The 15,068-nt window shown below is 51.3% G+C and overlaps 1 protein-coding gene across 2 annotated transcripts in view; it reads left to right on the top strand.

The window, feature by feature from the left end:
• The window catches only part of RAB5C (RAB5C, member RAS oncogene family), a 32,536-nt gene that overhangs the window by 16,091 nt on the left and 1,377 nt on the right, over positions 1-15,068 (top strand). For both annotated transcript variants that reach the window (XM_075911723.2, XM_075911724.2), the window contains exons 2-5: positions 6,958-7,201; positions 12,487-12,638; positions 13,146-13,268; positions 14,057-14,150. In XM_075911723.2, coding sequence (XP_075767838.1) covers positions 7,036-7,201; positions 12,487-12,638; positions 13,146-13,268; positions 14,057-14,150 — 535 coding nt within the window. In that variant the 5' untranslated portion in view covers positions 6,958-7,035. The remainder of the gene's footprint in view (positions 1-6,957; positions 7,202-12,486; positions 12,639-13,145; positions 13,269-14,056; positions 14,151-15,068) is intronic.

Genomic DNA, 15,068 nt, shown 5'->3' with positions numbered 1-15,068 from the left:
GGGGGGGGACCTTCAGAATGACAGAGGGTGCCAATCTAATCATACAGGGCATGCATGGGTCCATCAGCTCTCGTACTCACCTGGTCCAGCAGGAGTTCTTATCTGCTGCTGTGGTAGCATGTGGTGTGCTGGGAGTATTGCTGCTCCTGCTAGACATGGTGTGACCGTGTCCTTAAAGCTGAGACGGGAATTGGCAGCCAGTCTGCCAGGCCTTCCCCTGCATCCCAGCACACTTCAAAGTTATCAGTCTGGCAGCTGGGAAGGACTGGCCCGAAGCACCGCTGTCTGATCATTCAGATGTGCACACAAGGTTTGTAAACATAATGTTTGTGACCGGCAGGAGCCGAGACGCCCCAATGCATAGCATGTACAGTCGTTGCTGGGCATCCGGACAGTTGCTGCTGATGGAAGGTCTGCATCCTAGCACATCTTGAGAGCAGGACTGCACCCATTCGGCATATGCTGCACAAATGGAACCCTATTTTTAATGTGGGCAATTATGTAAACAGCCTTCTGTCTGGAATCAGTTAGGTGCTCCTACTCCTTTCGGCCTTTGCCAACTGAGTTTCACTTGCAATGTTTTTATACCTAGTGGTAGGCCAGAAGGCATCAAATAGACTTAAAGCCAAATGAGAATCATCAGCTACTTTACTGTACCTCCCTTGCTGCAGAATATGGTCATAATTACATTTCAGCTGCATCCAGAAGCCTGGGTATAAGACACAGTGCTTTCCTGGTTGTAAGACCACCTTGTAGCTGGTGACAGGCTGGACAAAGGTTCAAGTTACAGCTGCAAGAAACTGCTTACGGCTAGCATTAGGAAGTCGGAATTTGTCTGCGCAGTGCACTGGTGAATTATGTCAAGGGCCTGTAGCATAGAAAGTAAATGAGTGATTTTTAGATTGCTAGATGCTGCATAAGCAAAGTGTGGTCCTGGTGCCCAATTTGAGCTTCTGAGTCAAATATTCCTCTAAAGCAGCAAATAGAATGCCTACGCAGATCATCCTTTAACCAACTCTGTGCTGGTAAAAGGAGCTGCATTCATAGTCTTGTTCTCCATGGAACATGTACCAAAGCAAAGCCAGATCCTTCCTGGCTGTTTCTCTGCCCTACCACCCCCAAACACATGGAGGGGTTTGCTGTTAGAGGCATGAGGTACCCAGTTCTATGGCTCACTCAGTCCTTGGTGTGGCTGTGACCAGTGGGTATGTCAGGCCGTGCAGCTTTGAGCAACTGTGCTGTGTCGACACTGCCCTGTTGCAAAGTCCTCTTGTGTGGATGTTTGTCAGCACTTTTGCTGGCAAACCGCTTCCTCCCCCTACAAGAGGCTTTCACTTGGACAGGAGCATGCTCCTGTCGTCAAAGCAGCATTCATCACATGGTGTGGCAAAACTTGGCGGTTCATTGGGGTGGGGAAGGGAAGTGAACAAGTTTTGTTGATCACATGCAAGTGTAGACGTAACCTGTGGGGGAGGGAGTTAGTGCCTCATAATGGGATCTGACACATTTGTCTTAACTGGACTGAGCCGATTGACATCTACATCCAGGCAGCCACCAGAGGCTATGGGCTCCATTTGTGGTCAGTAGTAGCCTAGTCCAGGAGTAAAATGTCAAACCCTGATCCATGTAGTCTCAGAGCCTGCAGAGAACTGTCACAAGCTGTATTTCCTGGTGATTCTGTGCTGGCTTATGCAATAGACTTGACTGCCTGATCCCGGGCCTATGCTTGCTTATGAGCCTAGTGGGATAGGCATTTGGGTCACTGTTTCCTTGTGCTGCCCGCATTGTGGGTCTCCCAGGCTCCTTTCAGAGGTGCTTATCTGGCTGTGGCACAACTTACATGGCGGTCAATGTGACCAGTCTGAAATTGCAGCCAAGTGTTTGCATGTTGCTGATAGACGCTGCCCTCCTGAACCAGGACAAGGTTAAAAAACAACCTGTGCTGCTCCACAGAGCTATGTGATCAGAGGAGAAATCTGTGAGGTGGAGGAGGCCAAGTGCCTCGGCTTGGTACGGAAGCAGAGCCTTTGCCATCCAGATTAGTGACATTCACGTCAACCAAGTTCGCTGTGGCTAGAAATAAACATCCATCTGGTCAGTCCTGCAGAACTTCAGATGGAGTTACTTCCATGTCTCCAGGGCCACCCCAGCTCACCTGTGCTGGTGTTCTGAGGACATATGGGGGCTGATCCTTACTATATTACGACAGAGCCTTTCCAGAAAGGGGTTGAGGAATGCTGGGAAATGGCCTTCCTCCATGTGTATTGAGAAGGACACTATTGGCTGGCAGGTACACGCCCATGGTACCCAGGCATAGCTTCTGGTAGGACTGTCGAGCAAGCAAGACCAAAGGGTAGTGCTTTGATGCCCTGAATTGACTGCATTATCCAGCTGTGGGCATGAACAGGTCCTCACATTTTAGATGGATTCTCTGTCCTTGCTATTGTATCAGAAGCAGGGCTCCCCTCCCTCCCTGCCTGATGCTTAACCTCGTTAGGTAAGATGATCCTCTTTATAGCAGAACATTATGGCATTTAACTGACAAACAGGATAACGAAACCATTTGCAAAAGCAAATCCATAGAACCCTTTCCCAGCAGTCTTGTGCAGACGGACTTTGGTTGAAAGACAGCCCTCTGGAAGGACGTAATGACCTGTTTATCGTGGCTTTCTGCATGTATAGAGAACTGCCACAGGAATATCTTCCTTGCTTTCTAGTTGCTTGTTACAGTTGGTTACAAAGCACAGTCAAATACCATCCCTGGGTGGAGTGAAACTTGCATCCAGTTGTTTGCCTGTAATGACTTGGTCATCAGTAGCAGCATGAGACACTTGAGTGGTGTTGTGAGGATCGTTCTAGTCAGACTGTTTCTAGAAGGATGGCTTTGCTGGTAACCTGAAACTTGTTGAAAAGATGCTTGGACTATGCTGTTGCTTTTGCATATGAGCATGACTCCCTAGAGTGCTCAGTTCCTACCCCCTCCCCCAAACTGTCACTGCCCTGACACATACATGTAAGAAATGACAGGTGTCTATTCTGTCTGCATGCATTTATGACCAGAGGTATCTGTTTCTGTGCATGCCTGTTCTCGAATGCTCTGTGTGGAGCCGGAGGCAGAGTGGCAGTCCAGAGCTGCCTTCACAAGCCAGTAATGACTGGTAAGGGGTTCTTCACTTGTGCTAGTGACACTTTACAGGTAGCTCCAACATTGCCTGTGGTGTGATACTGCAATGCTATTTCGGGATACCAGAGGTGAAATATAGCGGACTCGCTATTTTGGCATCTTTGAAACCTCATTGCACAAGGGGTAGTGTGGTGGTTGAGATTTGGCGCTGTGTAGAAAGCCTATTTTGAACTCTCTCAATGAGCAGTTTACGCTATGCAAATTGTGCATCTTATTTTGATTAAGGGTGCAGTGTAGACACCCCAAGATTCTCTCTCCTCCCCCACTAAGATCCGGGTTCCATTGTTTGGCTGCATAGCCTCTCAGAGGCTGCTCTGGCTGAAGAATTTATAATCTAAAAGTTTATCCTTCAGGAAGCTGTCTCCTGGCTAGCTCAATTTGGAAGCAAGATTAGTCCTACTTGAAGTTCTGAAGTCTGCTCCAAACCCCCTTGCCAGCCCCTACAATCTCTAGGGTCAAAGCTCAAGGTTCTGTTCTCTAACTCCGGTGCCTTCCTCAATAGAGAGCTTCCAAAGCAAGCTGTCTGCCCCTCAGCCATGTCTGGCAGCCCAGGTAGGGCTGCTCCCTACAGCACGTACAGTGATGTGGACCAAACTGCCAATCCGGAACAGATGGTACTGACTCACTCCAGTGTCGATGTGGACTGAGAAATGACTTGAAGTAGGTCTTAGACACTGAGAGCTGTGTTTGCTGAGTTGTGACCCGCGGTCTCTGAAGCCGCCTGATTCAGAAGGCACAGGCTAGAATTTCTATTCAGGAAACCCCCAAAGAGTCTGGGCATGCTTGAGACTACAACCCTGGCTCTTCGGGGCTTCTCCTAGGCTGCCCTGTCAAACAGGACACACCTTCTCTTGTGCGTCTCCAGTGCTGATCAGAAAATAGCATTTTAGATCTATGCTAACTTTCTTCACTGGGGCCAAAGTGATAAATGTGTATTAAACCGTGGCTCCCTTTCTCCTTTTCCCTTTAGCAACTGCAAAGCAAGGTGATTATCCTTCCCCCGCAGTGAATAGCATTCGGTGGCTGGAGGAGGCACAGCTGTGAGGCTTGTGTAGGCTTTGTCTGTTTTGTGATACAGCAACCTGCCTGTCTCCTTCTTCCTGCCTTGGGTGTAATCCCAGCAAATCAAAGCATTGGGTTAGCAGGCACTTCTACGTAAGAGGAACGGAACCAGGATAAATGAGTACGAATATACCAGTGCATTAAGATAAGCCTAAATAAGAAGGGGAGGGGGGGAATAGGAGTTGGAATGTGTGATGGACAGCCTTGCTGTGGAGACTCAAATGACTGACTGGACACGAATTGAAAGACGTCCTACAGTGTAACCCCAAAGTTACAAACTGACCGGTTGCCCCCACACCTTATCTGGAACTGGAAGCATGCAATCAGGCAACAGCAACACCCCCAAAAAGCTAGTTACGTTACTGTCGAACAAACGACTAGAATAAAGGCTTGACGAGGTAAACTTTCTGCTTATCTCATGTCAATTAAGATGGTTACAAGCAGCAGTTTTTCTTCTGCATAATAGTTTCAAAGCTGTATTAAGTCACCATTCAGCTGAGAACTTTGAGTCAGAATGGTTTCTCTTCTGAATAACGAACAGCCTCCATTCCTGAAGTGCTCACACTAATTTTATATGGCGAAGTCTTGTTTCCCAGGCACTGCCGAATAGGTAAACTGGCCAATTTGTCATGGCTTCCTCCCCCCCTCTATACTAGCTGTTACAGCTTCAGTTGACTTCTAGCCATTGCTACTGTGTAGGAGACTGGTCACTTCACAGCCTCTGGTGCATCATCTGCTACAACGAGGTGGCAAAATCTGTAGATATAAAATACTCAAGATGGCTGAATCCCAAAGCTGGCTGCAAAGAGTTACAAAGGGATCTCACAAATCGGGGATTGGGTTACACAGTGCCAGATGGAATTCAGTGTTAAATGCATCTGGAAAACCTAATCCTAACTATACATACAGAACAATGGGCACTCAGTTGGCTTTTACAGTCAGATCTTGGAGCCGTGAATGGTTCTGTGAAAATACCTGCTCCCTGTTAGCGTTGCCACTGCACAATGTTAGAGGCCATTAGGAAAGGGATAAAGACAGAAAACGATCCTATACCATTTATACACCCCTGGTACTGCCTGCACCTTGAATGCTGCTTGCTGTTCTGATTATGCCATCTCCTAACAGGTGATGTGAGTTGGAAAAGGTGCAGAGAAGGGCAACCAGAATGAATGAGTAGGGAACAGCTTTGGTATGAGGAGAAATTAAAAATCTGAAGACTGATTGGCTTAGCAAAGGCGACTGGAGCTTGGTGGGGGAAGTGGAGAATGAGGCCTCTAGAAGCCTGAACGATATCCCAGAAGTGACTGCCCCCTTCAGATGAAACAAACCAGGGCCAGCCAATGAAGCGGATAGGCAGCCAGTTGTGAACCAACACAAAGCGCTGCCCACACAGCACAGTCCATCTGGGGCACTTGTTGCCAGGGGATCTTGTGAAAGCCAAAAGTGTGAATGGGCTCCAAGAAGTTAAGGCAGCGGTTCCCAACCTTTTCCAGATGGGGACCCACTCTGACAATTGAGACTTGGTGACCCAAGGCAATTCAAAAACAGGGTTAGGGAGGACAGAGCCACCTGGGGAGACACTTGGCGACCTTTTTGAAGAGTAATGGTGACCCATATTTGGGTCGTGACCCATAGGTTAGGAAGGGAAGATGGGTCCCTCAATAACTTTAGCCGAGGTGGTTGGGAAGCAACCCCATGCTCTGCCAGGAGCTGGGGAGGGAAGATGGGATCAATCACATGATAGACTGTCCAGTCTTCTCATTTCCGCAAGCTTCCCCCTCTGGCCAGTGTTGGAAGACGGAAGGTACTGGGCTATAGACCACTGGGGTGCCCTGTTCTTCAGTGCGACTGTCTCTTCCCATGCAGACAGAATACACGGCCGACTTCCTTAGTGGTGTGGTTCTCGTGCACTGACTCAGTCATCGTACAGACCATTTTATAAGCTGCTCTGCCCTTTGACACCCCATCTTAGAACTCCCTGCCTCTTGCTCTGTGGAGCAGCAAGTGTCTCAGGAGCCCCTGGTGGCTGAACAGTCGGCCTTCGGCTAAGCTCGTTTGTTCTAAGCATTCAGGTGCTTGGCCTGTGTTCTCGCTTTACAGAAGTGGCTCGATACAGAGTTGGCTCATTGTTGCCCTATGCAAGCTAAGGCCCCGCAGGTGGGTTAAGCTCACTGCTTGTGTAACGATCATGACTTGTCGAAATCCCCTAGTGTCACAGAATGGTTTCACAAGGGCAGGCGGGTACATGCCATTGGGCTGTTCTGTGGCCTGTAAAACTAGTTGGTTGGTTATCCAGCTTTCAGCAGACGGGGATCCAAAGAACACTTGGTAGGACCTACTCTGGGGTTCTCCCCTACCTGTGTTAGCAAGAGGCAAAGCATTGTGTGGCCTTTTCAGCTCTTCACTAGCGCTGGCTGGCTGCACCGTGGGGAAAGGGAGCATGGCTAGTGTCCCTTGTGGCAGGCTGGGAGACTGAGGTTCCTTTCAGACATAGTCCAATGAGACCACTGGCAAGGGCAAGTCTTGAAGGCTAACAAGGCCCTCCTTGGAGGAAGGATTGGGTACCTCTAATCCATGCTGTTTGGTTTGGAGGCTTCTGATTGGGTGAGAGGGGATTCCTTCCTGCTGGGGCAGGAAACGAGCTCACTTCTGGAATACCTGACTAGCAGCAGTATCGTGGTCCAGTAACGCAATCTGTTTTCCTCCTCCAGTTGGTAACCCAAGTGCGGTGCAATCCCCTTGCCCCTGAAGCCTGTGCTCTGGGCGCTGCCGCCGCACTGGAACGGACCATGGCGGGTCGGGGAGGAGCTGCTCGACCGAACGGACCGGCTGCTGGAAACAAAATTTGCCAGTTTAAACTTGTCCTCTTGGGGGAGTCGGCCGTGGGGAAATCCAGTCTTGTCCTGCGCTTCGTGAAGGGCCAGTTCCATGAGTACCAGGAAAGCACCATTGGAGGTGAGTGCTTGAGCCGGTGTTGGGGAAGCAGCAGAGGCTTGGCTGGAGAGTTGGTTTCACAGGAGCAGGCTGGTGGGAATGCAGGAGGCTACAGCTAGAACCCGGAACTCCCTAGTTGTGCCACTACTGCAGACCAGGCTTGTTTGCTCAGGATCTGCCTTAAGTGAGCATTAAAGCACTGAAATCCTTGGGTAAAAGGAGCTCTCGGTGCCAAGGATGGCTTGGCTCCCTGTCTGAGAGGTGGGGGTAGGTCTGCTTGGCCTGCTGCCTTCTGAAGCAGGTGAATGCAGTTCATAAAATCCTGCTCCTCAGCTCCCCTCATAGGCTGCTGGCATTGGAGTAATGCCCCTCCCGCTGTTGGGGACATGTCCATCTAGCTTTCGCGGGGTAGCGGAGTCTGTAACAGGAAAAACATAAACCCCAAATGGTCTGGTAGCACTTCATAGACTAACAAAACATGTAGATAAGAACCATAAGCTAGTTCTCTTCCTCTCCAAGTGCAAACCGATTCTATACAGATCTCAAGAACCATTGGTACCTTGGTTGGTTGGTAGGTAATGTCCAGGCCATCCAATATCTTGATTTAAACCATCTGCATGAGAATGAAACTTGTGAATGAAGTTCAGTTCCAATGCTTCCCTGTGGAATTGGCCTGAAACGCCACTGACTTGAAGATCCATTAATGAGTTCCCCAGGCAGGTTAAAGTTGCTCCCACAGGTTTCTGTGTTGCCTTGTTGTACCAAATAAAAGCAAGCAGGATCTTATGAGGGGGATAAGGCAAAAAGCCACATTTAATGTAAAAATAATAAAAAAATAAAGAAAAGATAGAAGCAAACAATGTTGTTTAACTACTTAACCCATATACATATAAACATTCATTCATCCATTCATTCAGGTTCTGTGTATTTGTTATAGTTACCAGCCTGGAAGTTGCTTGTGACAGAATACTGGCCAGGTATTCTGTACACAAGTGATGGGAGTGGGGAGCGAGGTCCTGATCAGATGGGCATCTGAAGCTCCTGGTAGGCTGGCAGCAGAACCTTGGACTCTGACTCCATAGTCTTTTAGTCCAGTTCTTATAGGAATTTCTTCCTATGCCAGTCTATGGGAATTGCTGCATCATGCTGATGTCTCCAGGGTGGCTGTCAGGTGCTCGTCAGTGATCTCATCGGGTGGACCTCCAGAACTTGGTTTTCTCCACTTGATACCTTTTGGTTGCACTGGCACCCGATGCCTTCTTCAGCCCTTTGTTGCTGTATTCTCAGGCTGGCACCTCTCAGAACCATTCATTCATCGTCCAAGCACACTCTCTCTTACATACATTCCCTAATTAATGTTTCCCATACAGTATTTTGAATAATAAAAAAAGTTGTAGTTACAAAAGTTTCTGGGTGGTATTGCTTAAAACATTCTCTGAGTGCTGAGTAAAGTTACAATGTTTTAAAAAGAACAGGCATCAATTATGTAACAATGCCCTTAGTCAATTACAGGGCTTGGCTCCTGTAGCAGAGTTAGTGGCTTGACAATGCATTGTTACAATGTATCTCTGCAATGTCAATTTCAAGCAGCCCCCCCCCCCCTTGCACAAGCTTGAGCATGCCCTGGAGCACAGAGGGGGGGCTGTTTCTGGCTACATAGGATTATATTCTTAACAGTTCTAAGTTACATGACCTAATAAGTTATATTCTAAAGGGGCAATAATAATAATAAATCTAAACACTTTAAGTTGTGGGGAACAAATTATGGGGAGTCACTTCCATTTGGGGGAATCATTTTCAATACATTAATGTGTTATCCCTACAGCCTTTGCGTCCTTTGGCTGTTGTCAAGCTTCCCATTACCTCTTGTTTCGTGGGGGGCGGGGGAGTCTCTCTGCCTATCTCCAAGGCTTGTCATTCTATTAATTCTAGCACTGAGCACAGTGGATGCTTCCTGCCTGTCTTCGAGGTTCTCGCTTCGTCTGGCCCATCTGTGCATTGTAATGGCTTTCACACTTGCCCTTAGCCATGCACACAATCCCCCACTTGCCCCACATCCGAGGACAGACTTTCTTGTTCAGCAACGTGGTTTCAGACAGGATTACGTTTTAGAAGGGATTGATTATACAGTTACTGAAGCATTGACACAATCTCTCCCAAGCTTGTAATGGAGACAAGAGGCCCAACTTAACCTGCCATAAGGTCTTGCTGCTTGTTAGCGTTACAAACCTTGTCTGATCATGAGGCAGGGTGAAATAGTAAGTTCTGTGCTTCTATAATCTCCTTTACAGTGTTTTAGTGTTGGTCTAAGACTCTTCTGGCTACAGGGCCTCAACCATTAACTGGTGTTAGGGCCTGGCTCCTTTACAGCCCCAGTGTGCAGGGGCCATAGAAATACCAGGTCCCCCACCCCCACAATGCAGTAGGGTGCGCAGCAGCTCTGGGCCTTGCCTGGAGATCTGCAGTGAGGGGAATGACGCAGCTATGGAGAGATGGGCCCTGCCATGGGAAGTGCAGAGCCGCCTTTCACTTTCAGTTTGGGGGTGGGGGGGCTTTCCCCCCAAGTTCTCACAGAAAACAGGAAGAGCGACAGCCTGTGCCTTGCTGCAGTCAGATCTGGATGGGCCATGCGGGGGCTAGTCATGCAGACCAGGGGAGGTGGGCTTGCTCGTGAAATCTCAGGGTCTTGACTGCTGCAGTGAAGCCACACGGAGTTTGACTGGGCTGCTCTGCCCAGAAATCCACTTCCAGGTGCCCACACCTGCATCCCCAGCCCACGTGCCTTGGGATTACAGCATGGCTCTAGTGAATTCGGCTGGGTTGGCAGCCTGGGGATGGGAGCCTCCCTAGCTGCCCAACACCCTGCGCTGGCCTGCATAGGACTTAGCTCCTTGTCATCACCCTGCCGGCAGGCCTCAACTAGCCTGCAACTGACCCCCACCTGCGCGGGGGGGTGTCCCCACCTCCCCCAGCCCACGACCCCTTGGCACCGGGCCACAGGCATTGCTGGGATGTGCACATGTGGCCTCTGGGAATGAGGAAGGAACTGGTCAGTGTGGACAGTCGGACAATCAGCTGTCGGACAATCCCTGCTGTCTAATGACTCGGTCTGGATTTGACCCCCTGACAGACCTCTCATGTGCAGTGCGCCCAGCCGTTTCCTAGCATCGTGCCCAGCCAGGAGAAGAGCTGCTAGGCAGCCATAAGCAGGCGCTTCTCAAGGATCTGAAAGTCAGAAGCTGCAGCCACAATGAGTCAATAGGGGGGCCCCAAATGAGGAGGTGGCTACGCAATTGCCACATGCTTCTCAGTGCCACTTCAGGGATGACCACAAGCACCTTGGCCGGTCACCCTGGTGGGCCGATGGTTGGATTGGTGACAGGTGGTTCTGTCCTCTGACAACTCATTACACCGAGCAGATTCCACAGTCATGTCCTATGGGGGCGCACGTGGCCTAGAGACACTGGGCCAGGAGCTACGTGGACTGGAGCGACTTGCCTTCCTGGCAGCTGTGTGGGAATGAGTGTCCCCCAGCTGGGACCTTGGACAGTGTCGCTTGTGACTAATGGCCCCAGCGCTGCTTGTAGCACTTGCCGGTTGTCCTGGTTACTGTCTGAGGCTGTAGCTGCCTCCCTTGTGGCAGCACCATGGTTGGAAACAGGATTCAAAGCAAGGGTACAAAAATGAGGCATGGTCTCCTGCCTCATGGTCCGGCACTACGGAGCCAGATCTGCTGGGTTCCACGCCCGGCGCTGCTGCGCTAGCCTCGGTGGGCCCGGTACACGTGCCACACGTCACTTGTCTTGGATGGGATTTGAGGCTTGTTTGCAAGGAAGCGCTCAGATCTCAGGGCACTAGGGGCACAGTGTTCCCCAAATGCAACGCTCTAACACCCCCGCTTTGCCTACACGAGCACTGGAGGGTTCATGCTGAGATTACCCTGGCTCTTTCGCCGCCCTCTGAAAAGTCACTAAGATGGCATGGCTGCCCAGCTGTCTGCAGATGGGGTCCTCCCATGCTGTGCTCGGCTGCACAGTGGGGCAGACCCATGCAGCGAGGAGCGGCTCTCCAGATGCTGTGACTGTGGTTTGGTTCCTCTGTCTAGCTCAGGGAGCTGTGGTTCCTAAAGACGCTCGCTCTACCCTGTGCAGCCTCTTGCAGTGTCCCTGACTCCTGGAGTAATGTAGCTCTAACTGGGCCTTCCCCCAGGTCAGAGCTGTGCCATTCCCCAGGCTGCAACCCAACCGCTCTCTAGCCCCATGTGCCTTGTACAGAGCAGCCACCCCAAGCCGGCTTGCTGTCTTCAGCATGCAAAATCGCACCCAGCTGAGGACACATGCTGTCTCGGCTAGCTATGAGCACCCTGGCTCCCTCCTGCGTCGGATGAGCTTGTAGAGTCACTCCAGCAGCAGGGATGATCCCAAGCCAGGCACTGCTCAAGCAGGAGTTTCCCAAACATTGGGTTTAGTTGCTGAACTAGAGCAGTTCCCAGGGATTGGGAGTGGTCCAGCATAAGGCAGAATTGGTTACAAAAGGGGAGCACCCCAAGCTAATGCCTCAACTTTACCAAGATGAGAGATCTAAATTTCTTGCCAATAGCTTTTGGCACTCGGGGGCTGGCAGGTGTCCCAGCCAGTCCACACCCTCAGCCCAGTGCTTGAAAGACCCAAGGGACCTTAGTGTAGGGGAGAGGCAGGAGCGCTGGAAGTGCCTGGGAAGGGGGTACCCCCACAGGCATCAAACCAGGGCTCCACCCCTGTTCTCCATCTGAGACCCTTCCTCGGCTCACGCCTCTGCCCCCCCCCCCTTGCCCTTAAGGCATGTACAAAGTGATGGGCCTGTGCCCTCTGGTCCCCGCTCTGTCAAGAGGTTAAGGCCTCCCCATTCTATCCCCTTCATTAGACAGTCCTTGTGGGGTCATGAGCATAGACGGCTGTGCTGCATACGTGAGCACCAAACTGGCCTTCAGAGGAATTGTAAATGTCAGCGCCCCCTGCTGGCGTGTGGCAGGTCATGGCTCGGTAGCCCTTTGCCTGTGTCCGAGAAGCAGGTTGGTGAGCACTGCCTCAACTACGGCATGTTCCTGTAACAGTGAGATGGCAAAATCCTCCCGGGACGTGCCGCCGTGTCCCACGATTCAGTGGGGTGCTACGTGGCAGAGGGAGTTGTCAGATGGGTATCTGGCGTGCCTTGGAGGGATGGTCTAACTGGGCACAGCTCGTGCAGAGCGCCAGCTTCTCAAAGGCCACCTGGCCTACCCAGGGCACTCCAGCTCCCTTGGCACTGACCCGTTGCTTCTCTCCCAGCTGCCTTCCTAACGCAGACGGTCTGTCTGGACGACACAACGGTGAAGTTTGAAATCTGGGACACGGCAGGACAAGAGCGATACCACAGCTTGGCCCCCATGTATTACAGGGGCGCGCAGGCAGCCATTGTCGTCTATGACATCACCAACACGGTGAGTGCGGCGCCCCGGGCCGGCTTGCGGAAGGGTTGAGGCTTCTCCAGAGGGAAGTGGCTGGGGACCGTGTTCCTTGGGCTGCTGCAGAGAGAGGGTCCGCTCGGGACCAGGACTAGCAGATCTTGGGTCTAACCCCTGCTTTGACTCTCCCCGTCTGCCCCTTGGTTCTGGACTGAGCTCTCTAGTCCAGCCACTGAGCCTTGACCACAGAGCTTGGAGACCATCCTGGCTGCTTAGCGTCAGCCTCTCCTGCCTCATGTTCCCTGTAAGCTGGGCGCTTGTGCGGCCACTCAGGAGAAATTCAAATGCTGCCCAGCTCATTAAGAGTGCTCACAGCTGGCAGCATGTTACTACAGGTGGGGCACATCTGCACATGCCTTGTTGCACAATGTATTCTGCACATGGGTGGTAAAAAATTAGCACATGGAAGGGGAAGATCAGAGGCGGCTGGTGGGCAGGGGGAGACGGTTCCCTTCCTGACTACAGCCTCCTGCCTCTTTCTAGGACACATTTGTGCGCGCCAAGAACTGGGTGAAGGAGCTGCAGAGGCAGGCCAGCCCCAATATTGTGATTGCGTTATCAGGCAACAAGGCAGACCTTGCCAGCAAGAGAGCTGTGGACTTCCAGGTGAGCAGAAGTCGACGTGGACACTGCCCTAGTTAGAGCTGGGAAAATGGGGGGGGGGGTCCCTTGACTGCTAACTTCAGGCTGAAACTTAACCCAGAGGTGCATTAAAGCCCTCGAAAGCTGGGTTCTGTGCAGCCACAACCCAATAACCCCCCAACCCTGCTTGAGGGGAAGTGGAGCCTATCTGCATCCATCCATCCATTCCTGTTGGAGCCCTTGTTCCAATACCCGCTCCTGGAGATGGGCCTGCGCCTGGTGGAGACAGTTACTCCTCTAGGCTGGGAGTAAGGGCTGGTGTGTGTTGCCCATGCTCTGTGGTGCTGCCTTTCGGCCAGCTGCTGCTCCCACCTGGCTGAGTGCGCTGGGTTATGCGGGATTTGCCCTGCTTTCCCTCCTGTCAGCAGCAGGCTTTCTGCTACGCTGCAGTGCGGAGACACAGGTTGGCTGGCTGTGGGCCAGGCTTCTAGAGCGTGTCTCCTGGCCAGCAGCTGCCCTGGCAGGTGTCACGCACGACCCTTGTGAGCAGCACCGTGCGCAGGTCTGTCTGGTGGGAGGCTTGGGTGAGGAGGTGGGTCGCCGGCCAGGCCGGGCTGTATCTTGTGGCTGCTCAACCCTTCCGGTGCTAGAGTGGGGATGGGAAGGGAAGCAGCAGAATCTAGTGTGATAGAGGCCGCAGCTGAAACTCTGTCCTTCACCTGCCCTGCAGCCCACCCCTCAGTGGTGGGGCGGTGCAGTTTTGGGACTTGCTTGAGCATAGGGCCAGCCTCACTCCATGTGATTGCCTCCAGGAAGCCCAAACGTATGCAGACGACAACAGCTTGCTGTTCATGGAGACCTCAGCGAAGACAGCGATGAATGTGAATGAAATCTTCATGGCGATAGGTAAGTGGCGGAAGGGGGGGAGTTGGCGATGTCTGTGTGCTCCATCACAAACTGGCCTTGTGCCAAGACGCGCCCCCTACACAGCTGCTCATTGGCACAGCGGCAATCCTCCGAGTAGCAAAGCCAAGTCACTGCCCTGGAAGCAGCTCTTGCCTCCCTCGACGCTGCCACTTGCCGCAGGGCAGCCAGAGAACCAAATCGGCCAACAAAATGGCAAACTAATGCTGATAAATGCAAAGAGAATCCCAACTATACATCCAAAATGATTGGGACTATTTTAACTATAACCACTTGACCTTGGAATTATTGTGGGTAGTTCTCAATCTGCAGCGGCAATCAAAGCAAACAACCTTGGGGCATTATTAAAATTGGAGACTAAGACCGACTATCTCATTGCCTCTGTATAAATCCTTGGTACACCCACATCTGGAATTACTGCATGCAGATGTGGTCGCCGCATCTCAAACAAGAGACCTTGGCATTGGGAAGTTCAGAAGAGGGCAACAAAACTGATTAGGGGTTTGGAACAGGTCAGTGTAGGGGAGATTGACTTTTCAGCTTAGGAAAGAGGAGATGAAGGGGGGACTGATCGAGGTCTAGACAATCATGACCGATGTGGACAAGGAAAAGTTATTGACTTCTTACCATAATATAAGAACTAGAGTCCCCAAATGAAACGAATAGGTAGCAAGGTTAAAACAAACAGGGAAGTATTTCTTCATGTAGCACAGTGTCAGCTTGTTGCCAGAGGATGTTGTGAAGACCAGGGTTCAAAAAAGAACGAGAAATTTATGGCGGTTAAGTCCATTGATGGCTCATAGCCAGATGGGTAGGGATGGTGTCTCTGGCCTGTTTGTCAGGCTGGAAGTGGATGACCAGAGAAGGATCGCTTGATTCCCTGTTCAGCTTGCTGCTTCT

The sequence above is a fragment of the Pelodiscus sinensis genome, chromosome 29, assembly GCF_052426305.1.
Source record: "Pelodiscus sinensis isolate ZL-2025 chromosome 29, ASM5242630v1, whole genome shotgun sequence".
Classification (NCBI taxonomy): Eukaryota; Metazoa; Chordata; order Testudines; family Trionychidae; genus Pelodiscus; species Pelodiscus sinensis.
This window is presented reverse-complemented; position numbering and strand designations above follow the sequence as displayed.